General features: G+C 37.8%; 1 protein-coding gene across 1 annotated transcript in view; it reads right to left on the bottom strand.

Moving 5' to 3' along the window:
- USH2A (usherin) overlaps positions 1–27,853 on the bottom strand; it is a 940,802-nt gene that overhangs the window by 337,957 nt on the left and 574,992 nt on the right. Inside the window, exon 40 of the mRNA XM_044943197.2 lies at positions 21,012–21,191. Within this exon, the coding sequence (XP_044799132.2) occupies positions 21,012–21,191 (180 nt within the window). The remainder of the gene's footprint in view (positions 1–21,011; positions 21,192–27,853) is intronic.

Raw genomic sequence — 27,853 nt, 5'->3', positions numbered from 1 at the left:
ACCTTTATGACCTTCGAAGGTCCCACCTCCTAATACCATCACATTGGGTGTAATGTTTCAACATACAGATTTGGGGAAGCCACAAATATTCAGACCATAGCAGATAAGCCACTTGCACAAGAGCATACAGTTAATAAGTGGTTAAACTGGCCATTTGAATCTAGCAACCTGTCTCCAAAACCCAAACTCCTATCACTTTAAGCAATGCCTTTTGAAGTGACTGTCTAAGCCAGAGCCTTGCCCCTCCTCAGAAGCGCAGAGAGGGTTTTACCTCCTTTTCCTGCCTCTTCCCCATCTGTCCCCAGGCATCCAAATAACCAGCGCTGAGTGTGGACACTGCTTTGCAGAGTGAGAAATCTTATAGCTAGGAGGTTTTAAATGAAGATGTTTTTGAAGCTTATTTATTAAAAAAAAATTTATGTCATTCTAATCTTGAGGATGCTTATGTGGGAGTAGAGATTTGGAAAAATAGCCTTTTTTTAGCCTGTCTCAGATTCTCAGATTTAAAAAAACTTTTCCTCTCTTGTCAAGGCAACTTTAGTTCTGAAAGCTCCCAGAAAGGTCTCCAGAGAAAAATAGCAAAACAAGATGCTTAGCAAGGGCTGCAGGTTTTATGGATCTATGTTAAAGAAATGATGACATTTTCTCAAGGTTGTCACTGGGGTTATAGAGAAGTATTTAGGACAAAAGCCCTGACTAAACAGCATGTGCATAAAATAAAAATTTTGTTAAAAAGTATATCATTTACTTCTCAACCCAGGGATGAAATAATGGAGTACATTGTTGAATAAAACCCAAAGATGATATAACATTTACCTTTGGTCTCTCACTGACTCATTTGGACCTGCATTTCTGAGGGAAACCTAAAACCCCACCAGAACATTTTATCAGTGTAAGACTACCTCAATCAAAATTGGTGCAAATATTTGTCAAAAGTAATACAAAACCCAATTGGCAGATCTCACCCTGGCTCTAGTTATCGTTCTTTATGAAATGAAAAACTAACCTCATGTTCACTAAGAATGCTTTAATTAGAATGGAAAGGAAGCAGGAATATTCCCGACTACAGTTTATAATAAGAATAATACAGAAAGGGGTGGCAGGGGTGAGGCAAGGGCACCAGAATAAAAAGACTCCACTGAATACTAATTGCTGTTGACCATTTTGAGAAATGGAAGACTCCACTTCACATTAGCATCCACAGGACCAAAGCATCATACCTCTATCTTCATTTCCCTTTGTGCTTAAGACTGAAGAGTGGCCTAAAATTACTCTGCAAGACACTTTCAGTGAATTTGCGAACCAGGAAACATCAGACAGACAGAAGTTATCCTCTGCTAATTTTGAAATACTCCAAAGCTGGGAATGCTGTAGTTCATTGTGTTCAGAGAAAAATATGGATTTTGAATTTCATTAGACACATTATTTGTTCTGGTAGGGGTGGAACTGTCACTTTGTCAGACTAATTAGGGGCCTTAAAGTTGGTGGTCATAATGTCCAGAAGAATTTTTTTTTGTTGTTTTTGTTACTTCTCAAGCTACCAACCAGAGCATTTCTTTCTCCTTGCAGAGATATCCTAGATTCAGACACTCTATTTAAACCTTTGCTTTTGACATTTGAGTTCATCTTAGTATTCCTAATAGTATTTCCTAGTCTTTCTATTATTTTGAATACCATGATATTCACCCAAATTAGTTTCTAGGCAGCATAGATTAAGTCCCTTTTCCTTGAGAATCTGATTATTTGAGCCCATTAATGTAGAATATATCTTCAAATGGAAAAATAATTTAAAGTACACACAGAAATATTAGTGGACTATCTTATTTTTAGTTAAAATATTACTCACTTTATTTTAAATAACTCTCTAAAAAAGTTCCCCTTTACAAAATTAAATTAGATACACATAGCAAGGTTAATAAGCAATTTAGCAATGAGTAAATTCAATCTAGGTCAAAGCCACTCTCTTTAGAAAAGATGCACCAAACGTTCCTTTATTGAGTGTCTAAGAACCATAGTAGAACAAGCAAAGAAAAAACTTAGGTAGTTAAACTACTATATTTAAGAATCAGACTCTTTCTTATGGTACTACTGAACCTACTTGCTCTTGTGGGATAGAATCAAGAACCAAGAAATAAAGGAATCTTTGATTAACTGACAAAATTTTAGACATTTAATGATCAAAAAACCAGAGAGGATTGGTTATAAAAGTCATCTTAACAATGGAATTGGATCTACTATTCATGTTGATTAATTCCTCAAGTAATAATCATATCTAGCCTTAAGACACTCAGATTATATATTGGTATCCCTTGCCTGAATAAGTCATTAATTTATCATTCTCTACCAGTGAAAATAAAACAGTAGTCATCAGAGGAATAAAAAATGCTTAAAGAGATCTAAGAACAGATTTCAGCTCTTAAATAGTATAATTAGAACCCAGAATTTGAAATAATAGAATGATGCTCATTTGACCAAAATTATGATTTATAACTATGTAATTTGGTTTATGAGGGAAAAAAAAATCTGTAATCAGACTATTAGTGAGTTCTTTGTTTCAAGTAATTTAGCCACTGTGCTGTGCTAATACTTGGTTGCTCAGCCATATCCAACTCTTTGCGACCCCATGGACTTGAGCCAGCCAGACACCTCTGTCCATGGGGATTCTCCAGGCAAGAATACTGGAGTGGGTTGCCATGCCTTCTGCCAGGGGAATCTTCCCAACCCAGGGATCAAACCCAGGTCTCCTGCATTGCAGGCATATTCTTTACTGTCTGAGCTACCCGGGAAGCCCAATTTAGCCACACAAGTACTAATTGTGTAGCACTGGTATCAGAAGTATATGGAATTAATACCAAGGAATTTTGTCAGTTTTAGGTTTATGTACCTGGGAAATTCAGAAGTAGACAATACATGTATTAATATTAATAACCTTACTCTAATGTGTATGTAGCACAAATTACAATACCTCCTTTTGAAGACTAGCATGGTAATCAAAACATAGCTTTGCGGGGAAGAAGAAAGCATAGATCACCCCCAATTTCCAAGAATCTTCGATTAGTAATTTCAAAAATGATTATCGAGTATATTACATAAACATGACAGGATCTTCATCTTAAAATTTTAATCCAAATGCTTCCTGTACTTCAGAAATCAGTAGCCATTAAAAAGCAAGACGCCCCACTCCAGTACTCTTGCCTGGAAAATCCCATGGATGGAGGAGCCTGGTGGGCTGCAGTCCATGGGGTCGCTAAGAGTTGGACACGACTGAGCGACTTCACTTTCACTTTTCACTTTCATGCATTGGAGAAGGAAATGGCAACCCACTCCAGTGTTCTTGCCTGGAGAATCCCAGGGACGGGGGAGCCTGGTGGGCTACCGTCTATGGGATCGCACAGAGTCGGACACGACTGAAGCGACTTAGCAGCAGCAGCAGTCTGTTGCTATCCAATCTTGTCATATATGTTGGGAGGCTATACCTTTGCAAAGTAATACACAATTATTATGTGACCAGCACTGTGCTACGTTCTTTGCATTCATTTATCATATATAATTTCCTCAGTGTCAAACTCATGAGGTACTTACTTACTACCATTTCTCCCACTTTATGGAAAAAAAGAAAGAGGCAAAATATGTATGATTGTATAACTTAATTTCTTAATTTTAGCTTATTCTGATTGATTTTAAAATCCACAATCTTAATCATGAGGGTAATTTGCTTGAGAGCCTGTATACATGTGTGTGTGTGTTAATCCCTCAGTCGTGTCCGACTCTTTGTGACCCCATGGACTCTATCCTGCCGGGCTCCTCTGTCCATAGGATTCTCCAGGCAGGAATCCTGGAGTGGGTTGCCATTTCCTTCTCCAGGGCATCTTCCTGACCCAGGGAACAAACCCAGGTCTTCTGCATTGCAGACATTTTCTTTACCATCTGAGCCACCAGGGAAGCCCATTTATGTATGTAGGAGTTACATATAAACAGTAGAGATATAGAATATGGAACTTTTGTCATACCATTCTTATCCTGTGTATAGTTTATGTGTTCCTCAAGTAACATCTAATCCCATATTTTCTCAGGAGGTAAAATTTGGCAAATATTATTTTTTTTTCCTAAGCAAGAAAGATTGACAAAAAGGTAAAAATTAAGTTCAGATTATCAATAATGTTTCACTGGTCCTAAAGTTAAGCTATTCTGAGAAAATTTCTTCCATATATTTAAATCTTGGAGATTTCAGAAGAGCTTGCATCCATTCAGTGGTTCTACTATAAGGACTGTGTTCAGCCATATCACCATCAGAGAGAATAGCAGAAATTACTGTATGTTTTATTAAAAACCTATTTTTGCCTCTCTTTCTCTTTTTAATCTTAAACTCTAATTTAGTTGTTGTTCCCTTAGGTACAAAGTACACAGTTCATAATTCATTTGATATAAAATGTCAGTTTAGATTCTTGTCTGTCTTTGATACAGGAGAAAAAACATGTACATTTCAATTTCTTCAATGCCAGAAATACCCGTAACAACCCCCCACTGTGTGTCTCAAAGACCTTTGTGTTAAATTAAACATCAAGATTCCAAAACTGTGGGGAAGGATATTTCCAAGACACAGAGTACAAATACATGAGACAGAGGGAGACAGCTAATGCCTCTCCTACCAGTGGAGTGATATCTCCCAGGGAGCATCTTTGATCCTCAAATTAGTTCTCACTTATAATTTAATATACCACAACCAGTCTGCTGTTTCCTTCCATGCAGCTTTCAGAGGCAATGGTTGGAATCATCAAGGAAAATCAACATTTCAATGTTTGGGGCTGGTTTAATTTTCAACCCAATTAGTAATAGTTTATGTGTATTTTGTGCTCTTTATGTATGACAATTTCCATTCTAGGGCACACACACACACTTCCTTTCTCCCTTAACCAAAATCCCCTGAGGACGGTTACCTGATGACAAAACTCCTTCTAAGATGAGCAAACGGAGGCCTAGGGAAGAGATCAATTTTCTGGGGTTCATGTGATCAATAAGTGGAAACACTGGGGAAGGTGGGTGGTGGTGAAGTTCAAAGTCATATAGTTTGACAGACCTGCAGTTGGTGTGCTTAACAAATGCATAGTTTAAGACACGTGCTTCTTTGATGAGAAAGTCAAATGTGAATGAGATTGAAGTCTTTTCTTGTGGATATACCTTCAACCTCAGACTTTCATGAGGAAAGTGTTCCCCCTTTCTGATGGCCAAGAAGACACACAAGGTCCTTCCTGTGGCCATGCCAGGGAACGAGTCCCCTAAATGCTCATGCTGTTCACACTCTTGGGTTCTCCAATCTTCCACGTGGGATTAAGTGTCCTCATTTGATTGATATATACTTTTAATCTGCTCCTGAAAAATTGTGTTTGTGAGGAGAGAAAAAGATTCTTCATTCTTTTTTTTTTTTTAACAAATATGGACATTCTTACTGTCTTTCAATGAGTTTAAAAATTTTTTCCAAAATTAACATATTAACATTACTAGATAAATTAAGACTCTCTTTACAAGAATGCAAATTCTGTATAAGAAGATCACATCTGTTCCTTTCCCTTGATATATAGAGGGCATTAATACAAGAAATTCAACTTTAATATGGGCTCAAAGAGAGGACCACTTAGTAATTAGCAATAATGATACCACTTTTCGACACTAATGTTTGGGGTAGATGTATCTGCACAAGTTCTGTACACGTCTCTGCAATAGCAATTCAAATATGAAAAAATAAATTTTCAATTATAAACCAGAGAAAGAAGTATATATTATAACTCATCACTTGAAAGCTAAAAACAGAAAGTTTTGTTTTGTTTTTCAGAAAATTTAAGTGAGTCTTTTGTCCTAAATAGATTAATACAAGGTTACTTTAACATTCTCTTCTGCTAACCAGAGTTTATGTTAGATATAAATTCATGGGGGAGTATGAGAGAATTTGGCTAAAATACTTGATGGGAAGATAAGTGTTTATACCCATACACTGAGAAAGAAAGCTCTCTACCTGGTCACCTTTGTAATATTGCTTCTGCTGAGGGCTTCATTGTAAGGCTATAAACATATCTGTTTTAACTGAATTTTCTCGTTAGACTATAAACTTTAAGAGTGTGTGTCTCGAAGCTGAGAATAACTCTTTAGTTTATTGGCAACAAGTTTTGAATACCTGATATTTCAACCAAATGAGACTGCTGAAATTGTATTTGGCATCACTGTAGACAAAGTCATATCTTCAGAATCCTGTTGACTACTGGAGTCTGGGAGTCTGTGCTACCTCAACCAAGAGAGGATAAGAGTGGTCAGTGGAAGATGTTTCAAATGAACAAGAATGCAGTGGCTTAGAATCAGGTTTCTGTAGCCAGTCTCTAGGTTTGAATATGTTCCGTGCCATTTATTTACTAGTTCTCTGACACCATGGAATTAGCTGCAAGACCATCTCTTTTCCTCAACTTCCTCATGTGTAAATAGGGATAACGGTAGTCCTTTCCTCATACAGTGTTTGAGAAATAAATGAATTAATATATGTAAAACAACACCTGCATCTATAAAGTACTATCTGAGTAGTCCCTACAGCAACAAACTGATTTTTATCAAATAAAAGGCGACATGATCTTAATTGTTCTCTAGATACATGGAAAACAACTTCAGCTAACTTTGTGGAGCTGTTATTTGTGAACTCTTAGAAGGAAAAGTCTTTTAAGTATAGGTTCTCAATAGCCAGCAAACCCTGGCTTCTGAAATAAGGATGTTACTGACTTGAGGAAACATTTAAGAATCCCACAGAGGAGGTGCAGCTACTCAGTTCAGTTGCTCAGTCATGTCTGACTCTTTGTGACCCCATGGACTGCAGTAAGCCAGGTTTCCCTGTCCATCAACAACTCAGCGAGCTTACTCAGAATCATGTCCATTGAGTCGGTGATGCCATCCAGACATTTCATCCTCTGTCATCCCCTACTTCCGCCTTCAATCTTTCCCAAAATCAGGGTATTTTCCAATGAGTCAGTTCTTCACATCAGGTGGCCAAAGTATTGGAATTTCAGCTTCAGCATCAGTCCTTCCAAAGAATATTTAGGACTGATTTCCTTTAGGATTGACTGGTTTGATCTCCTTGCAGTCCAAGGGACTCTCAAAAGTCTTCTCCACACCACAGTTCAAAAGCATCAATTCTTCAGCACTCAGCTTTCTGTATAGTCCAACTCTCACATCCATACATGACTACTGGAAAAACCATAGCTTTGACTAGACAGACCTTTGTTGGCAAAGTAATGTCTCTGCTTTTTAATATGCTGTCTAGGTGGTCATAGCTTTTCTTTCAAGGAGTAAGTGCCTTTTAATTTCATGGCTGCAGTCACCATCTGCAGTGATTTTGGAGCCCAAGAAAATAAAGTCTGTCACTGTTTCCATTGTTTCCCCATCTATTTGTCATGAAGTGATGGGACCAGATGCCATGATCTTAGTTTTCTGAATATTGAGTTTTAAGCCACTTTTCCACTCTCCTCTTTCACTTTCATCAAGAGGCTCTTTAGTTCTTCTTCACTTTCTACCATAAGGATGGTGTCATCTGCATATCTGAGGTTATTGATATTTCTCTCAGAAATTTTGATTTCTGCTTGTGCTTCATCCAGTCTGACATTTCAAATGATGTACTCTGCATATAAGTTAAATAAGCAGAGTGAGAATATACAGCCTTGTCATACTCCTTTCCCAATTTGGAACCAGTCTGTTGTTCCATGTCCAGTTTTAACTGTTGCTTTTTGACCTGCATACATACATACACCTCTAGACTTCTCTAGAGGCAGGTAGGTGGTCTGGTATTCCCATCTCTTTAAGGATTTTCCACAGTTTGTTGTGATCCACACAGTCAAAGGCTTTGTTGTAGTCAATAAAGCAGAAGTAGATGTTTTTCTGGAACTCTCTTGCTTTTTATATGATCCAACAGATGTTGGCAACTTGATCTCTGGTTCCTCTGCCTTTTCTAAATCCAGCTTGCACATCTGGAAGTTCATGGTTCACACTAGACGCTCATTAAGGAAAATTCCCCCAGACGGAGGAGACTCAGGCTGTCATTATACAGGCTTCCTTTCAGCAGATGTTCTGTGAAGGCACTGAAGAGCCATGGACATTCAGCCACAGTGTCTGCACAGGAAAGCCGCTTAATGCACCTCAGCTCACAAAATACCACACCTGTTTCTTCATACCACAAGTAGACTGAGCATCCCGAACCGGTCATCTGTGATATCTCTTCCTGCCCTACTCGGGGAGACTGTCAGCAACAAGCCAGCTCCCATCCATTGGATAGGCTCCTGGCTTTGGTGTATCTAGAGTCAAAAACACGTTGAGTGTAGGGGCCCCTTCCACCTATTTTCACTCAATAATTCTGTCCCCCAGTGAGAGTGTAGCAGACAGCCATAGATAAGATCATGTCCTATGTTCTATCTGAAGGTATTTTAAAGATGATCTAGCTCAGTGTTTTTCAAATTTGGGCATGCATTCCAGCAACCCAAGGTGGGGGTGCACTGGACACCCTCATATATCTGCTTTCATTTAGCCCAATTAATTCATAATCATGGATATCATAGTGGCTATTTCCCCACTGATATCACAATGTATTCTCCATTAAGTTTTTAAAAAAATTATTCATTTATTTGTGGTTGTGTTGGGTTTTTGTTACTGTATGGGCTTTTTCTAGCAGCAAGGGGGGGCTGCTTTTTAGTTGTGGAGCATGGCCATCTCGTTGTGGTGGCCTCTCTTGTTGCAGAGCATGGGCTCTGTAGTTGCGGCACGTGGGGTTTAGCTGCTCCACAGCATGTGGGATCTTCCCAGACTAAGGAATGAACCTGTGTCCCCTCTATTGACAGGTGGATTCTTATCTACTGGACCACCAGGGAAGTCCCTCCTTAACTTTTCATGGAACCTTTAGACTCAGGATGATCTATATATCTTTATAGAGCTACAGTAGGGATCTTCTTGAAATTCTTAATGGAAAAAGATTGGAAATACAATCCTTAAGTGACTAAGGTACATAAAGGACTTATTTTACTTTTGTAAAAGTATTTATGCAGACAGGTAAATGCTCGTAGAATTTTATGCAAGACAGACATAGAGTCTGTCTATGATAACAAAGGAAAAAGAATAAGATATTATTTTTAAAAAATAAAGCAAAAATTTCTTCAGGGCACTATAAGAATTCAAATAAAACTTCAAGTTGCTTTCAAACTGCAGAGCCAGTCAGACAGACATGATTTTTTTTTAACCTTAAAGTTATAGATAAACCTTTATTCCAAGATAAAAAAAACAGAAAGGGGAATTGTACTTATTCTTTTTAAAATAGGATTTTTCAATATCAATGGAACTTAAAGGGATAATATTTCCCACCCCTCTCCTCTGGTAAAGTAGAAGTGTGATTAATTTGTGTGTGTGTGTCTCTCTTGCCCCAGGATGCTCTAAAGATTGCACTTAATTGTGTTTTGGGACCTGTGTGTTTCTATATGAACCACATGAGAGTATGCAAATGTGCGAGGCCGGCAGCCCTTTGCTGGAGGCTTGTTGAGTCCACAATAAGCACACTTCAAAGTTCCCTCCATCTTCTCCCTGGCTCAGAAGTTAGTCCCTTTCTAAAGAGTTTTTATAAGCAGGAAGTTCATTGTCAAGATGATGAATACAGAAAGTGAGAAAAATCCCACAAATTATAAAATGGAAAAGTATCCTTCTCTTTGGCTTATGTAATTTTACAAACACACACACACACACACACACACACACACACACACACACGCAGAGTAGGGTAAATAAACTATCAATTCTAAGAAGGTGAAGGTAAGGTTTTTCATAAAAGGATTTGAGAGCTGTTTGAGATAGTTACAAATGCTTCGGTTTTATTCTCATACTTGGAAGAAAGCACGGGTTCAACTAAATGGCCCTGGTATGTGTTTCCAAAAGTATACTACTTATTATGAATTTAAATACTTCATTGAATTTGCCTACCTCAGTACTCTGAACGAGTTGATTTTTCCAGGGGAAAAAGAGTAGCACATTTGGAAGACATACACAGGAGTAAAACATTCTGTACAGCTATTCTAAAGATTCATATGAACTGGATGTAACATAAATCGTGTAGCTTTTAATATGAAGGTAAAGACAGTGTGTTTATACAGTAGAATACTCTTGTTGTAAAGAATGTAATTCCCCACAATCCTATATCTTCATTGTGACTTTTACATCATAAAAGGCAGCTAAACTCATCTTTCCTCCTACCCTCTGAATAGGGTAATATACCATTTGAGCCTTTGGTTTATTTCAATTCCTAATCTATGGCTTATTTTTTTAAAAATTTTGAATCCTGCGCATTCTTTCCATTTTTAAGTACCTCATGGCCACTTGCACCTTGAAGTTTCAACTTACGCCTTGCAAATAATTCAAAGTAGATTCAGAGAAGATGAAAAATGGAAAATATAAGATGATATTTGCACACTGCAAGAAAACTTTTACATTTTGGGGGATTATTAGCATAGCATCTTGACATTATACTGAATGGATTTGAAAAGACTTAGCAATATTTTATAGTTCTCATTGCTGTGCTGTGCTTAGTAATGTCCGACTCTTTGTGACTCCATATGCTGTAGCCTTCTCTGTCCATGGGGATTTTCCAGGCAAGAATACTGGAGTGGGTTGCCATACCCTCCTCAGGGGATCTTCCCAACCCAGGGATCAAACCCAAGTCTCCCGCATTGCAGGCAGATTCTTTACCATCCAAGCCAACAGGGAAGCCCAAACATACTGGCGTAGGTAGCCTATCCCTTCTCCAGGGGATCTTCCCAACCCAGGAATTGAACCATGTCTCCTCCATTGCAGGCAGATTCTTTACCAGCTGAGCTACCAAGGAAGCCCTCTCATTGCTACAGCTACAGAAAAGTGTAATAAAATGAAGTTTGAATCTGCAACTCTTTTTTTTTTAAACCCATCTCTGCTTTTTGAGCTTCTAATTGCTCTTAATTCCCTTATGCAACCTGTCATAAAAATGATATCCCTCACCCTATTGTTGGTCCACCACGCTACCTACAACCCACAACTCTTAGGTGGTTTTCAAGTGAGATGAGAAAAAAAAAATAAAGAAAATTCAGTTCTTTCCTTTAGAAACTGAAGGAGAAAAGTAAGTTCACTGAACAATTCATACCACAAGTCTCAGACTCACTTCCTAATCAACTGAAGGGCTATAAATTGATTTATTTTTCCTTTCATTTGTTTACAGGCAAAGCTCTTGTGAGACTTAACCTAAGAGAAGGATGTGCTAGCGCTGTCCAGGAACTCTTAAGAGAGCAAGTTGCTTCCAGGGCAGGTCATCATTCTGCTTCCTGTAAATCATTTCCTTTCCTTCTGGTGTACAGTATTAATAGGTACTCTTTTGATCTACCTACTCTCAGCTGACTTGCAATGTTAATAAAAAATTTCTATTTACTCTGTAACATACCAAGGTGGGGACTACCCAGGTGGCACTGTGGTAAAGAATCTACCTGTCAATGCAGGAGACGTAGGAGATGCAAGAGACACAGATTTTATCCCTGGGTCAGCAAGCTCCCCTGGAGTAGTAAATAGCAACCCACTCTGATATTCTTGCCTGGGAAATCCCATGAACAGAGGAGCCTGGCAGGCTATAGTCCATAGGCTTGAAATAAGATGAACACTACTGAACATACACACACACACACACACAACCCAAGATGGACAGTCTAGTCCAAAGGCCAAGTTTTGTGGACATCAGTAGACTCAGTTGTATCTTCCCAACCTAACAACCCCTCCAAGCATGAGAAATAATAAAGAATGTCTATATTAAATTGCTAAGTTTTGAGGTGGCTTGAGTACACAGTAATACATAACTAAAAGAAAAGCTCAGTCTTTTAAAATTTAAAAGAGGTCTTCCTTAGTAGCTCAGTGGTAAAGCATCTGCCCACCAATACAGGAGACATGGGTTCAATCCCTGATCTGGGAAGATCCCACATGCCACGGAGCAACTAATCCCATGGACTGCACTACTGAGTCTGTGCTCTAGAGCCTGGGAGCCACAACCGTGAGCCCACATGCCTCAGCTACAGACGCTCACGTGACTTAGAGCCCATGCTCCGCAACAAGAGAGGCCACCACAATGAGAAGCCTGAACATCGCAACCTAGAGAGTAGCCCCTGCTCACTGCAGCTAGAGAACAGCCCAGGCAGCAATAAAGGCAGTACAACTAATAAACTAACTAAATAAATAGGATCTACATCTTTAAAAAATTAATAAAATCTAAAAGAAAACTAATTCAGCAGTTTGATCTGTGAGAAATCAGTGGGCAATGGTATTCTTGCAAAATTACCCTAGTTGGGCAATAATATTGGGCAAAAATTATGTATTACATTTTAAAGAGCAAGATTTTACTCGGTCATTCAAAAGTGTATTGTCTGAACAATTACTGTGCTTTCCTATTTAGTGAAAAATGAAATAAACTTTCAATTCCAAGATTTCACTTTTTTTTTAAATTTTATTTTATTTTTAAATTTTACATAATTGTATTAGTTTCACTTTTTTAAAAAAGATATAGTTAAGGCAAATTTGGAAAAGGCTACAAAAAAATCACCAAAAACATTCAAATTCTTCTCTCTTGGCTAGCATTAATGAAGTTACAAAAGCATTTATTTATGAGTAAAAATGTACATATAATGGAAATAAAAAAATAATCCAAAAATTATGTATAATAAGTGCTAACCATGAATACTGAAGAGAAATCCATCAAGAAAAAATGTGCTCCTTTTCTGCCTGTTGAAATCCCAAGATAACCAATGAGAGTTTGATGTAAAAATCATTTGAAAATTATGATCTAGAGGTCATAGAGGGAGATATTTAAGGTATTTCAAAAGGAAAACCACTTCTCATCCTTCCTGTCTCATCATCCAATTCACATCAAAACTGCCCCAGAGCAGGGCTACCGGCCTGGCCATATTTATGTCACTTATGTCACTCTGCGGACTAAAAGTAGGAAGGGATAGAAAAGAGCAGGGCAAAATTACCCTAGTTTCTCTGGCATGTGTAAAAGACTCTGATCCTCACTTGCCCTCTCTCCAAGGCACTGTCTAGCCTTCAGAGGTAAAAGGTTTTGCACACCCAAATCCAAAGTATTTATTGGGGGTGGTGTCTCCATGCCACTAAACCAAGCTCTGGACACTAGCTGGGAATCCTGCAATTAACTAATTCTGACACTATCGACCTGGAGAGAGCCTCAGATTCCACAAGACTACTCATTTCCAGCTCCCCTCCCTGCCACCTCTGATGCCATTCACAAGTCTAGGTTGTCACCCGTGCTTCTGACCTAACGGAAGTTTCCAATGGCTTGGTACAAACGGGAGGTTCCAATGATCCCCTTCAAGTCAAGATGCCAGTGGCAAGTCAAGGTTGTTACCTGTACTTCAGACTGCTGCTGTTGCTGCCAAGTCACTTCAGTCGTATCCGATGCTGTGTAACCCCATAGACAGCAGCCCACCAGGCTCCCCTGTCCCTGGGATTCTCCAGGCAAGAACACTGGAGTGGGTTGCCATTTCCTTCCCCAATGCTTGAAAGCGAAAAGTGAAAGTGAAGTCGCTCAGTCGTGTCCAACTCTTTGTGACCCCATGGACTGTAGCCTACCAGGCTCTTCCACCCATGAGATTCTCCAGGCAAGAGTACTGGAGAGGGCTGCCATTGCCTTCTCCAGTACATCAGACTGACTGGCTGTAAATTAGCAGTTCCAGGTGATACCAAGCAAAGCCCCATGGGCTCCTGGGCACAAAGCCTTTCTGTATCCTCCATTTCTTCTATTATAGGAAACAGCCATCATTCAGCCTCCAGGACCTTCCCTGAGTTTCAGTGGCCATATTCAAGCACTTGCTAATCAGGGAAGGGAGGGAATGTGAGACCAGGGAGAGACAAATAGTCAACAGCAGTCTTGGGGCAAGGTCCTAGGTCTCCCTCAAGGGATATACACAATAATATCATTGAGCTAATCTGCAGATACTGAAACCCACTCACAGTGAAAGAAGTTAATGATTAATGATGGTATACTGCCCACAAGCATGCAGACCCCAGACCAGTTAGGCCTGAAGGTTGATGATGCTGACTTCTACTTACTTCACCACCAACCTATCAGAAAAATGTCCACAAGCTAATCATGCCCTCTTTGAACAGTTACTCTAAAACTTCTCACCATCTTTTCTGGGGTGGGAGAAGAGGGAGACATACCATTTTTTTTTTTTTTTTGAGGCATTGTGACCCTTTTTGCCTGTCAAAGCAATAAACCTGAGCTTTTCTACTTCACCCAAAACTCTCTCTCTGAGATTTGATTCAGTACTGGTGTTCAGGAAGGTGAGCTTTTGGCATCCCCACCATCCCCTTCACAGTTGCTGTTAATTTGCTACAGTGCTCACAGAACTCTGGAAACCCATTTACTCACCAGATTACTGGTTTCTTACAAAGCATACAACTTGGAATAGCCAGATGGAAGAGATACATGGGGCAAGGTATGTGAGGAATGGCTAGAGCGTCTATGATGTGCTGAACTCCCCGCTTTCCACAATATCCATGTGTTCACCAACCTGGAACTCTATCCTTTTGGGTTTTTATGGAGGCTTCATTACAGAGACTCAAATGATGAAATCATTGGCCATTTGGAACTGAACTCAACCTCAAGTCCCTCTCCCCTCCTAGGAGGTCAGGGGTGGGTGGGATCAGAGTTTCAACCTTCTGATCACCTGTATCGCTCCTTCAGTAACCTGTCCCCCTCCACCCCCATTCTTGGGTACTTTCCAAAAGTCATCTCATTAACATAATAAAAGATACCTTTTATAGCTCTGCTTAGGAAATTCCAAAGGCTTCTGGAGCTCCTGCCAGAAACAGGGACCAAGATCATGTATACATTTCTTATTTTAAATCACAATATTGCAAGAGGCCAAAAAAGAATCTCAGTAGGAAGATAAAGAAAATAGTAAGTACCAAATATTTATGAAGACAAGACACTGTGCTAAGCATATGACATAAACTGTGTTGCTCAGTCCTCTGGCTTCCCTGATAGCTCAGTTGATAAAGAAAAAGAAAGAAAGAAAGTGAAGTTGCTCAGTCGTGTCCAACTCTTCGCAACCCCATGGACGATAGCCTACCAGGCCCCTCCGTCCATGGAATTTTCCAGGCAACAGTACTAGAGTGGGTTGCCATTTCCTTCTCCAGGGCATCTTCCCAACCCAGGGATGGAATCCGGGTCTCCTGCATTGCAGGCAGATGCTTTACTGTCTCAGCCACCAGAGAAGTTATTAAAGAATCTGCCTGCAATGCAGGAGGCCCAGGTTAGTTTTCTGGGTCAGGAAGATCAACTAGAGAAGGGATAGGCTACTCACTCCAGTATTCTTGGACTTCCCTTGTGGCTCAGCTGGTAAAGAATCCGCCTGCAATGTGGAAGACCTGGGTTCGATCCCTGGGTTGGGAAGATCCCCTGGAGAAGGCAAAGGCTACCCAATAAAGTGGTTATCATTATTCTGCCAGTTTAACAGATGAACACACTGAAGTTCAGAGAGGTCTGTGGATTCACTTCTAGACATTCAGTCTATGAATAAAAAAAAAAAGGGAATCAAATTAAAGTTTGCAGGATTCCAAAGTCTATGCTTTTACAATGTGCTTAAGTGTTAATTCCAAGTAGATTTCAATCCTTTTCTCTCAAGGATGTTTTAGATTAGGAGGAGGTCAAGATGAGGAGTGAGAAACTAAAATAAACTCTAAAAAACCACTTTGCATTTTTTAGCCTTTGCTTTTCTAATATCACATCTTTGGAAAAGGAATACATTCCTCCAGCCTAGTATTTTTATGAAGTTTGTAGATTATAATTTTCATCAATTTTAATGACAGATTATTTACTGTCAGAGAAAACTGGATTAAGTTCACAAACTAAGGTTAATCCAAGTTCCTTTCACTGTTACAATAAAGCAGTTCAGAAAAAGATAAATAGAATAAAATTGTTTCTTTTGGAAAAAATATAAAACTTTCATAAAAAAAATTTGTTTCCAGCTCGTCAGTATGGAATTTGTCACTAATCATTTTAAACTATGCCCTTTTATGCTTCTTCTGTCTCTTTTAGCTTTCTGAGTAGTTCTTTGATGTAACAAAGACAGTTTCAGACAAGATTTCAGTTCATCTGGAAAAAAGGTTTAAGTCTGGAGGCAAAATGCAGTGTATTTAAAATTTATATACTCTATAATGCCTTTGTTCTGAACTTGAAGATCCTGCAAAACTTCTAAGCTTCTTTGCCTTCCTCTAAGCTCATTTGTTCTTCCTTGGCTTATTATCATGCAATTGTGATTTTAACTGGTGGTTCCATCGTTTAACTACATGCAGAGTCATGGCTGACCCTTCCTGATCAATTGCCAATCCATACAGGTTTGACTGATAAAAGAGCCAATTAGATTTAAGCAAATTAAGGGACATCACCAATGTCAACCACTTATTAAACTGAATGCTGAATTCCATGCATACAAAACACTAATGCACTGAGCCCCATTAAGAGTTGAAATCCTAACCCCATTAGTAACTCCAGACCTGGAAGGGGTAAAGGTCAGAAGAAAGTTTCATATTTATGGATTAACATTTGGAGTCCGTTTTTATTTTTTTTAATTCTTTTCCTAGAACTCTTGAACCTACACTGTAATGCTATTCAAGAGCTTGGATTAAAGATGTTTCTCATTTCTAAGAGTATCTTAGTGATAAATATGAGCATTATGTTATTACAAACAGTTTAAAAATATAGTAATTGTAGAAATACAAAAGTCTGAGTACACACAAGTAGGTAAGGGTATGCTACATAGTTGAAGAAAAAGGCAAAACACCAAACTCTTCAGTTGACCAAGTAATATTTGAAGCGAATTTTTAAACAAAAAGTGTATGCTGTTTGGGATCTGCCACTGTCCATCTATGTCCTGAGTTATTGGTCTCATGATCTCATTTGTGTTAATTTCCATCTTAAAAATAACTTGTGTTTATCATATTGTTTAATTATATTTTTATTTTCTGTGGTCAAATTAAGAGTTTTTTTTTTTAATAATACTAATTTTATTAAAGAGCACAATTAATGAAACAAGGAAGATCTGATAGGACTAACAAGGGCTCGAAGTTAGATACTGTTGGACATTTTCCCCCAGACCTGTTGAGGTATAATCGGCAGACATAAAACTGCACATTAATCATATTTCTCATCAGACAGAATAGAAAGATGTTTCATAACCAATACCTAAGAGATGATGTACCAGGTAAATTCTTTATGCTATAGTCCCTTACCTCTCCCAAATTCCTATGTTAACCAGTGTCTGTTACTCTCTGTTTACCTAAGTAAACAATAGGGAAGGAACCAGAGTCATGAGTCAATACAATTTGAGACTATTTCTTCCTTCTAATACTCCTGCTCTCCTTACAGTTTGGATCCCCAATTGCATCTGCATGGCCACAGCATCTCTGCACTGGACAAGCATACACAGAGGAGGTCACCTTTCCCACAGCTGGCTACAATAAAGGATTGTGCAGGTAGAAGAGGAGGTCTGAGCGGGCCTGAGCAATGATAAGCTTACAACTTATAACTGGTAATTAAGCTATCTTGACTAACTTATTTATTTATTCATTCACCCACCAATTATTCATTATGCACCTACCATGTGTCAGGTTTGGTCTAGGCATTAAAGATAAAAATGTGAGTAAGAAACAGTCCCTGCTGTGTAAGCTCTTATCACCAGTGATTGTGACAGATGAGACAAGCAATTTCAGTATTATGCGATTGAACTCGAGGATACAGAAGGGCCCTATCTCAGCCTTGCTTGGTAAAAGATGACTTCTTGATGGACTGACTTCCAGGTTGAAACCCTAAAAATGAGTAGGACTCAGTCAGATCAAGGAGGTAAAGGAGGTTTTCTGAGCCACATTTGATAAAGAAAAAAAAAAAATTAGCATTTCTGCTTTGCCCAAACTTTCTATTCTTGTTTTTCAACTACACTAGGAAGAAAACAGCTAAGGGTGCTATGGCCACCGATCTTGCATAATTCAGCATTGAAAGATAGTAGGAATTCAACATCACCATAAAAGAGATTAATGTTAAAATCAAGGGAAAGGCAATAATGAAAATAATCCAAATATAATGGAAAAGTAAATAGCATATAGAATCTTCTCTGCCTATAAGTTGGTTCGTTTCTATATATCGGTTCATTTATTATTCATTTCGGTATGAAACACAGTTCACTGGACAAAGGCATGGAAGATTTCTTTAATAACTCTCAGTACTAATTTAATTCTACTTAAACACACATATTCTAGTGAATGCCACATGCTTTTCAGCATGATTTTTATGTGTAAATCAGGATAATATGTTTTCAGATCATTAAGTAAAAGGAAGCATGAACTAAAACCTATTTAATCAATGAGGTATCACCTTTAAACTGCCACAAGGTCATAAAAAAGATAATTTCAAAGCTATAAGTTTCCTAATTGTAATCAACAACAATCTAATGATAAAGAGAAGTATGTGCTAATGGCTGTAATAAACTTGAGGAAATCACTGTCTGTCTTTGAAGACACTTTGCTTCCTCTTTTGGTGAAGGGCCACCTCCCCAATTCTGGATTTCCAAGTACATGAAGTGAATGATTGTATGCTGGCTTCTAGAGCATTATGATAATGACATGGCTATGCATCCACTGAGTGGAAATGAAGATAAGATTCAGCAGTTGACTTCAGTCCAACTGTACCACCATAAAGCAATATTTAGTTTCCTTGTGTTTGCATAATATTAACTCTTCTACTAACCCACTGACAGATACATTCACACAGTGTATATATTGAGTTAACAACAGCAGCTTGCTGTTTAACTGAATCACACATACATTATAAATTATTAGGTTATACATAGCTTCCCTGGTGGCTCAGACGGTAAAGCGTCTGCCTGCAATGCCGGAGACCCGGCGTTGATTCCTGGGTTGGGAAGATCCCCTGGAGAAGGAAATGGCAATCCACTCCAGCACTCTTGCCTGGAAAATCCCATGGATGGAGGAGCCTGATAGGCTACAGTCCATGGGGTCGCAAAGAGTCGGACATGACTGAGTGACTTCACTTTCACTTCACTATTCCTAAACATATGAACAATGAATTAAATTTACCCCTGGGCTTCCCAGGTGGCTCTAGTGGGCTTCCCAGGTGGCGCTAGTGGTAAAGAACCTGCCTGTCAACGCAGGAGACATGAGAGACACAAGTTTGATCCCTGGGATGGAAAGATCCCCTGGAGGAGGGCATGGCAACCCACTCCAGTACTCTTGCCTAGAGAATCCCATGGACAGAGAAGCCCAGTGTCCCACACACCAAAGGGCCTCAAAGACATGGGCACAACTGAAGCAACTTAGCACACATGCAACTTTTATGAATGCAATGTAAATTTCTGTAAATTACAAACTATTGAAATCAGTGTAAAAGCCAGAAAATGAATATGCAACTCAAATATTTCACATATTCTGTTAAGATGTTACTATACCACTGAAAAATCTCCATTAAAGCACTAATCACTCTTTAAATAGGAATAAAAGGTATTATATACTAGGGTATAGAGTCTTCACAATTTTTTAATCCCTTCTAGCAGTAAAAAATGCTTTAGAGTAAAAAATGCTTTTTAATCCCTTTAGAGTAAAAAATGAAGATAGGAATACCCAAGGTTTGTTTTGTTTTGATCTCAGTTCTTAAACAGGCACCTACCTAAATTCAATTCTCTCTTCATAAAATTATCTGTTCATAAAATAGGCAACTGAGTTGATCTACCCCAAAAGTCTCTTTCAAGCATTCTTTTCTTAAACAATGTGGCTTCTGCTATTTAGAGTTTCAAGTGTTTTGGTAAATATCTACTCATTAATTCTTACAATGTCATAAAAGGCACATAATAGTTATTTTTATGACATAGAAGGTAATGAATTTTTCCTTGGCTGAAGAGTTCCATACAAACTGTAGATTAACTCTTACTTTCCCTTGATGAGACCTTTGCTGCTCTTACACTCTTTACGACTACAGAGGGATCTATCCAGCCTTGCAGATCACTCTTAAGGAGATAAGAGTACAAGACACACTGGTTCCTGAAGCTGGGCTATGAGCAGACACTGAGTGTCCTGGGGTCCTTTTCCTTTGGTATTTAAAAAATACATGTTTCTAAACACTCAACCAAGAATCATGCTTATTTCTGAAGTGTACTTTCTGCTCAAGAACTGTACATAACAATCTAAGGCAGAGTTTTATTCTTAGTAATTAGTTCCTATAAACAGTTAAAACAAGGGTAGAGTTGAATCTAGATCATAATAGTTCTGAATAAGGTAAGTCAATCTTTATCAGAGAAATAGTTAAAAATGGCCAGGCTGAGTCACATTTCACCTGTGAAAATGATACTGAACTCTAATCATTAGGACATGGAATTTAAGGATGCTTTTCCAGTGGTGTGAATAGTTTTCCTATTCTATTACCCTTACTCTGCTTTTTTCTTTTTTGGTCAAATGAGAGGTTTATATATACATCTAAACTTGTTTTCCAAAAAAACAGGAATGAAAACCACTTGTATGAGAAAAACAAAGTACAAATTTAAAATATACATTTTGAATCTAAATGAAGTCTCAGACAAAAAAGAATTTCCCTATATTCTCACTATGCATAAAGCAAGAGACGCATGTGTGTGTACATATACATACATACAGACATGTGTGTGTGCATACACATAGTGCTAGATGAAAATGATCTCAATAAAATAATACTAATATAAGTATTTAATATTCAATAAAATAATACTAATAATAATACTAATAAAATCAATAAAACAAAGCAAGAACAAAAATCACCAGAAATACAACTGAGACTCTAAGTTCTGAAAAAATTAATTCTAACAATAAACAGGCATTCAATGGAGACAGTTTTAGAGCATTTGTATACATTCAGATACCAACGTTGTTCACAGACTTACCCCCTGGAGGCATTGAAATCATTATAGGATCACTCATCAAGCTGCCTTGGCTATTGGAAACATTCACTTGTACTGTGTAGTTCGTAAAAGGAACCAATCCGTTGATGAGCACCCAAAGGTTGGTCTCTTCACCACTGTGCATGATTTGTGTGCCATTCAGAAGAGTGTAGTTATCACCTGCTGATTATAAAAAGAAAAGTATTTAAATTAGTGTATAATTAAGGATTCTTTCCTTCTATTATTTGAGTATTTTCTTGGGTTCTAAATATAGAGTGCTAAGTAGAGCTATCTGTATCAGTACCCAGAGGGGCATTTCATGTGCTGCTATCAACATACATAAATTTATTATTTTCTGAACAAAATGTTACCTGAATTAATATGTTTATTAATTTCCAATTTATTCAGTGCAGAGATTTGAATAACTCTACTGATATTTTTAAGACAGTATGAAGCCTAATCACAAATATCATGGATATAAGTATAAATACTGTACAGATATATAAATTGATCAGTTAATAATGGATTATTTACAATTGTTTGATTTTTTTTTTAAGTTCTTGAATTTTATTTATGTACCGACTGGAAGGAAATCACACTCTGTTTCCCTAAATGGAATGGTTCTGGATATAAATAGTATACTCAGATATGTGTTATATGTCTCATTTATTACCAGTACCAATTGGTTTATTTTCTGCTCATTTTGCTTGTAAGGTTAGTTGACTACTTTCTATCTAATACCTCTTCAAAACAAAATTGGTGACAATATTCTGAAAAGTAACTAGGGATAGGAAGTAATATGTGTCCACTTTGATCAGAATATCTATTTTTTTTTTTAACCTCTATGGGAAAATGCAGAGGCTGCCTCTCTGTATATAAGAATCACCATGAAAGTACATCACCGGGTCCTACCACTACCCTCCTTCCAAAACTTCAGGGAACCCAAATCTCTAGATTAGAATACAGGAAAATACTCTTGTCTGATAAAAGGGTTTTATCTCCATCTTCTATGCAACTGGGTTACATTCAAGATTAAGAAGAGCTAGAAATTAGACTTAAAAAATAAGGCTACAACTGAACAGTATATTATAACATTTATTTCACTTGCTATGTTAGATGATTTCATGAAAAGTTTCCATTAGGAAATTTTTTAAGATATCGCCTAATTTAGTAAACTTTAGTTATATTTACTCTTAAAAGATTGAAAAAAGAATAGTTAGAAATAGTAATATTTACTTCAAATAGCCATCCTCCTTTGCCAGAACACTTTTTTACTGTATGTACCTTTAATTTTTCCCATATACATGCTACAAATATAAGCAAACAAATAAAAAACACTGATGCAGGCTTCAAGGGGAAAGCTTATTTGTGAGCTCTCTGGATACTGATATAATCTTTACTGTTTAAATGTTTTAAAAAGTAAAGATGGTGACATATGAAAAGTGATCTTGCATTGTACAGCAGACAAAAGTTAATAGGTGCAATATTTACAAAAATATTATATGTTTACATAGTTTAGTATAGTGCAAGAGAAGGAAATGGCATCCCACTCCAGTATTCTTGCCTCGAGAATCCCATGGACAGAGGAGTCTGGTGGGCTACAGTCCATGGGGTCGCAAAGAGTCAGACATGACTGAGCGACTTCACTTACTCTCAGTATAGTACAATGGAAAGTACATAAATTTGGTGATTAGAGAGCTTCTGCATTTGAACTTGTCCTTTTCATTCTTGAGTGGTGTGCTGTTTGTAAGTTACTTAATTTTATTTATTTTTTTACCACCACACTGGGTAGCTGTGGGATCTTAGTTTCATAACTAAGGACTGAACCCAGGTCCACAATAGCAAAAGCACTGAGTCTTAATATCTTGACTGCCAGGGAATTACCTGTAAGTTACTTAATATTTCTGAACCTCATTTTTCTTCTGTGAACTGGGGATAATAACGCTCCTTTGTTTGCCATATTATTATGACCGTTAAATGAGATGCTCAGCAGCTGCAGCTAGAAATGTTATTGTTCCTGTTGCAATAATTTCTATTCATTTTTAGTAAAACAAGATAGAGACATTGTCACAGTTTGCTGCTGCGACTGCTAAGTTGCTTCAGTCATGTCCAACTCTGTGCGACCCCAGAGACGGCAGTCTACCAGGCTCCCCCATCCCTGGGATTCTCCAGGCAAGAACACTGGAGTGGGTTGCCATTTCCTTCTCCAATGCATGAAAGTGAAAAGTGAAAGTGAAGTCGCTCAGGTTGTCTACTTGAAAGTTACACAGTCATGTCCGACTCCTAGTGACCCCATGGACTGCAGTCTACCAGGCTCCTCCGTCCATGAGATTTTCCAGGCAAGAGTACTGGAGTGGGGTGCCATTGCCTTCTCCTTGTCACAGTTTAAGAATGGTTTTAAGTTCCCAAAATGGAAACAGACAACACATCTATGTACCTGAAGAAGTTATAAAACCTACAAAGTAGCTGTTGATAATCTACTAATGCATTACAGCAGAAAGGATACAACGTCTCTTGTTATATCCATGCAACAGATACATTTCTGAAAAATATTTAGAACTATCAAGTGATTAAGAATTACTGACCCTGTATTTTACTTTCTCTAGTACCTACCTACTACATTCTCCCCACCTCCACCCAATCAAGTATTATTATTCAAAAATCTAAGGTTTTTCAATTAATAAAACAATGCTAATCGCATTCAATTCCATTGTACCATTGTTTCATCAGGTTGCATTTCAAACTCTAAAATTAATAAGATCAAATGATGAAAAGAAGAACTCATATTTAGTTATGAGCCTTCTTATGAAATATGGGTAAGGCAGATCAAGACTTTAAAAATATGCCAAATTTTTAAATAGATACTTATAATAACTTTGGGATGGAGTACTTAGCTGAGAATTTTATTGCTGTGAAGTCCACAGATAGGTTAAGTGTTTTCCATGAACAGAAGAAATCCCTAGTTCATGCAAGAATTTATTACCCTGAACTTGAATTGGCACATCCAAAGGAGTAGTTTGTTGCAAAGTAAATAAATGGTACTTATGGGCTAAAACATGGGACTAATAATTCTATTCCTTTTTGGTAAAACAAGATAAAGACATAGTCCCAGTTTAAGGATGATTTTAAGTTCCCAAAATAGAAATAGACAACACAGCTAGATAGGTGAAGAAGTTATGAAACTTACAAAGTAGCTGTTGATAAGCTCCTAATGCACTGAAAAGACATTTCCAAATTATGCTACATTAGCTTTCATAGAATTTTTACAACTGGTCAACTTGATTATTGAGCTCCAACTGCATGCAGGGAGTAGACCTGAGTAGGTGCTGATAACAGTTTGCCTCGAATAAGTAAGACACAGTTCTTGCACTTAAGAAACTTGTTTTAGATTAACATGAATCCCTTCTAATCATGATCTAAGAAAACTTTCATTATTCACATCTGAAGATCTTCTCAAGTTCCCATAATGTGCTGTTCCTTAAAAACATATTCAGTTATAGCTGAAACAATTGCTGCTATCATCACATGCCCAGATCTAAAATTTCAAAAGGTCAGCTTATCCTAGGAAACCCAGGAAAATGCCCTATTTCCTTGAAAGTGGTATAAGATGTCAAATTGCAAGACAACAATGAAAATTATAAAAATAAGCCAAGAGAATACAGTTTTACATATTTCAAGCCTGGTGTAACTGTAAGCTCAATGAGTTAACGTCTATGATGATGATACTGGTGAGGCTTTTTTTCCCCCCCGTTGTATTTTGTTTGTTTGTCTTGGAAGCAAATTTCTAGCTGTAAAATGAAAAATATTGCCAGCTTTGAAAATGGCATGGCAGGGGGAAATATATTAAGTACCACTTTATTCTAAGTTTCCCAGATAACATTAATACATGGTAATTATACAATTAGTTGTAACATTAAGCCCTAGTTATAGAACAATGATTACTCAGTAATTATCAGAAGTATATAATTACTCAATAATTATGAGAAGTATGCAATTACATAACCATTTCGTTCAGCTCAAAAAAGAACTTGTACATCTCCAGGAATCATGCAGCTGAGTGAATTGAATGTTCTTTCACCTCCACTAACATAAAGCTCAATTCAGAGACCTGGAGCAAATGACAGGATTTCAACCCTCACTGAAGCTCAAAAATCTCTGGATTCAAAACCAATACAGGACCCAGAGATTTCAGCTGTTCTCCACCTTATTCTCCCTGATCTCTCTTTCTTCCAATAAACTTTGCCAATTTGGGTTCCTAGCTTTTAAGGGAAAAATCTTAAAAATGTAGGTCCTCTGATCCTTTTAAAGGGGTTGTGCTTTACTTTTCACTGCATAAACTTTGTTTTCAGTGGGCTGGAAAATACAGCCCCGTTGGTTCAGCCTCAAGAATCAAGCTAGAAAATACTACAGTGATAAGCATTTCCTATCACAGGTGACCACTCCTGTCTGGTCAGCCTCAGTGCTGACCTGATTTGTGAGTATAAATGGATGGTGCTGGTCGGGTTAAGATTCTATGTTCTGGAACCACAACTCCCATGACTCCTCCTCCAGGCACTGTGAGCTTGGAGTCCCCTTCATCTACCTTCTTTAGCTCTGGTCTGCGCCATTGAGCTTTAACTGGTTTTTCAGTCACTAAGTCATATCTGACTCTTTGTGAACCCATGGACTGCAGCTTTAACTGGGGATTGCACTAAACTCTTTGCACCATGAGACTGTCTATACCTGTGTTCCAGAGCTCACCCATGTCAAAATTGCCTGGGAGTACTTCACACACCTGAGTTCTAACCCAGACCTACTAAAGGAGAACACCAGAGTGTATGGGGAATCACATGGTGATTTTTCTTCAGTATGCATAATTACTGGCTTTAGGATGATTTAACCCATGTTCAAGGTGGCCTTAATGTAATGATCAAAATTCATTTCCTTTGCTTGAAAAAATTATCAGGCTGCATTTGGCATCCTTATGAGTGATGCGTTTAGATTCTAGCTTTGGGTTGCAAAATGTTGACTAGTGAAACAATGCATCTTTAGAAAGTGTAAAGTTAACTTGCAAACCAGACTGTCTTTACAGACTACAAAATCTAGTACAGTTATGCTATAAGAAAGTTTAAAATATGAATAAAAACATTTTTAAATGAATAAAAAATTTTTTAAAGGAAAAAGAAAAGGCATATTATGCAAACAACAACCATATGAGAATTGGCTATACTAATATCAGATAAAACAGACTGTTAGACAAAAAGCATTATGAGCAATAGAGAGAGACATTTAAAAATGATAACAGGTTATTCTATCGGGAATATATAATTATGAACATACATGCACCTATATGGGCTTTCCAGGTGGATCTAGTGGTAAAGAACCTGCCTGCCAGTGCAGGGGACAGAAGAGACTAGGGTTCGATCCCTGGGTCAGCAAGATCCCCTAGAGGAGGGCATGGCAACCCGCTTCAATATCCATGACTGGAGAATCCATGGACAGATGAGCCTGGAGGACTAGGCTCCTTCAAGGGTTGTAAAGAGTTGGACACAATGCGTCTATATCTTTCTGGTTTTAATCATAATAAAATTTTGCCTGTTTGCTTGATTTTATGATAAATGAAACCTTGAAGTATGTAAAAGTATGTATATCACACACCTGAGGACAATAATTTAAGAATTTCTGAATGAAGTTTCTCTTTCTTTCTCCACTGAGGATGCAGAGAAAAGGAAGGATTCTTTGCACACTGGCCTGTATCATGCAATCACAAGGAAAAAACATATTTGGTATAGATCACGCAACATTCTAAAATAAAACCCTAGATGTTGTTTCAGACTATTCTACATTCTCAAGGATTTCCCAAAAGCTTAATTCTTTCAGTCCTACTTTTCTATTTTACTTGGAAGGAAAAAGTGTTAAATGAAGAAGCAGTCAAAGTAAATCTCACATGTACCACAGGTTTCACATGAAAGGAACTTATCCTTCAGCTTTGAATATGAAGACCAACACTAAAATGTGAACAACCCGGATGCCCATTTCTAAAGCTAAAATCTTACTTCTCATGTTCTTATTTGCTGAATCGCAGGATATTTTTCTGTACAATTAGTTTTTAAGCAAAAACCAGTGTAAACAGATATTCTCACAGGTATGAGTCACAGATGAGTAATTGATGACTATTCTGGGAATATCATCTCATGGGGCTCTCTAGATTGAAATAACATAAATGGGTATCCTTTCCCATTCTTGTTATAATCATTGTCACAAGAATTTTAATGCACCATATATTCCATAATTTTTTTCCTCTGTGCTGTACTGCTCTGACCTTTTCAATATTCTATAATTTGACTGGCTGGCTATTTCAGTTCTCTCCTTTTTACAGCCTTATTAACTTGTGGAAAAGGGGTGAAATGAACAGCCAATCAGAATACATAATATTGCAAAGGTCAGTGTAGTCTTGTAAGTATCATCACACACAGAAGACTGTATGCCAGGCATTAACATCCTGATATCTTATTCATGTGACAAAGATTGTAACAAGAACAGAAAATGGCACAACATGAATCCATTCTCGTGACAAAGATCATAATGAGGAATGACAGCGAACAAACCAAACTGATTCTTGTTACCTTGTGAGGATTTTACATGTCAGACCTGGTCCTGTTTAAGTTAGCCTTTTTCTGAATCCAATTACACCTTATGGTAGAAAAGATATTGACCAATTTTCCCACTTCTGGCTGGAAAAAGAAAATGCTATTTTTTTCCTGTATTGGGGGGGGGGTCTCAATTTTAGTGTTGTTCAGCCTCACCCCACCATCACAGAATTCTGCCAATCCCCAGGTAAAATATGCTGAATGGCATTTTGCAAA

This window comes from Bubalus bubalis, chromosome 5, assembly GCF_019923935.1.
Source record: "Bubalus bubalis isolate 160015118507 breed Murrah chromosome 5, NDDB_SH_1, whole genome shotgun sequence".
NCBI classification, from domain to species: domain Eukaryota; kingdom Metazoa; phylum Chordata; class Mammalia; order Artiodactyla; family Bovidae; genus Bubalus; species Bubalus bubalis.
Note: the sequence above shows the minus strand (reverse complement) of the source record. Positions and strands in the feature narration are given on the sequence as shown.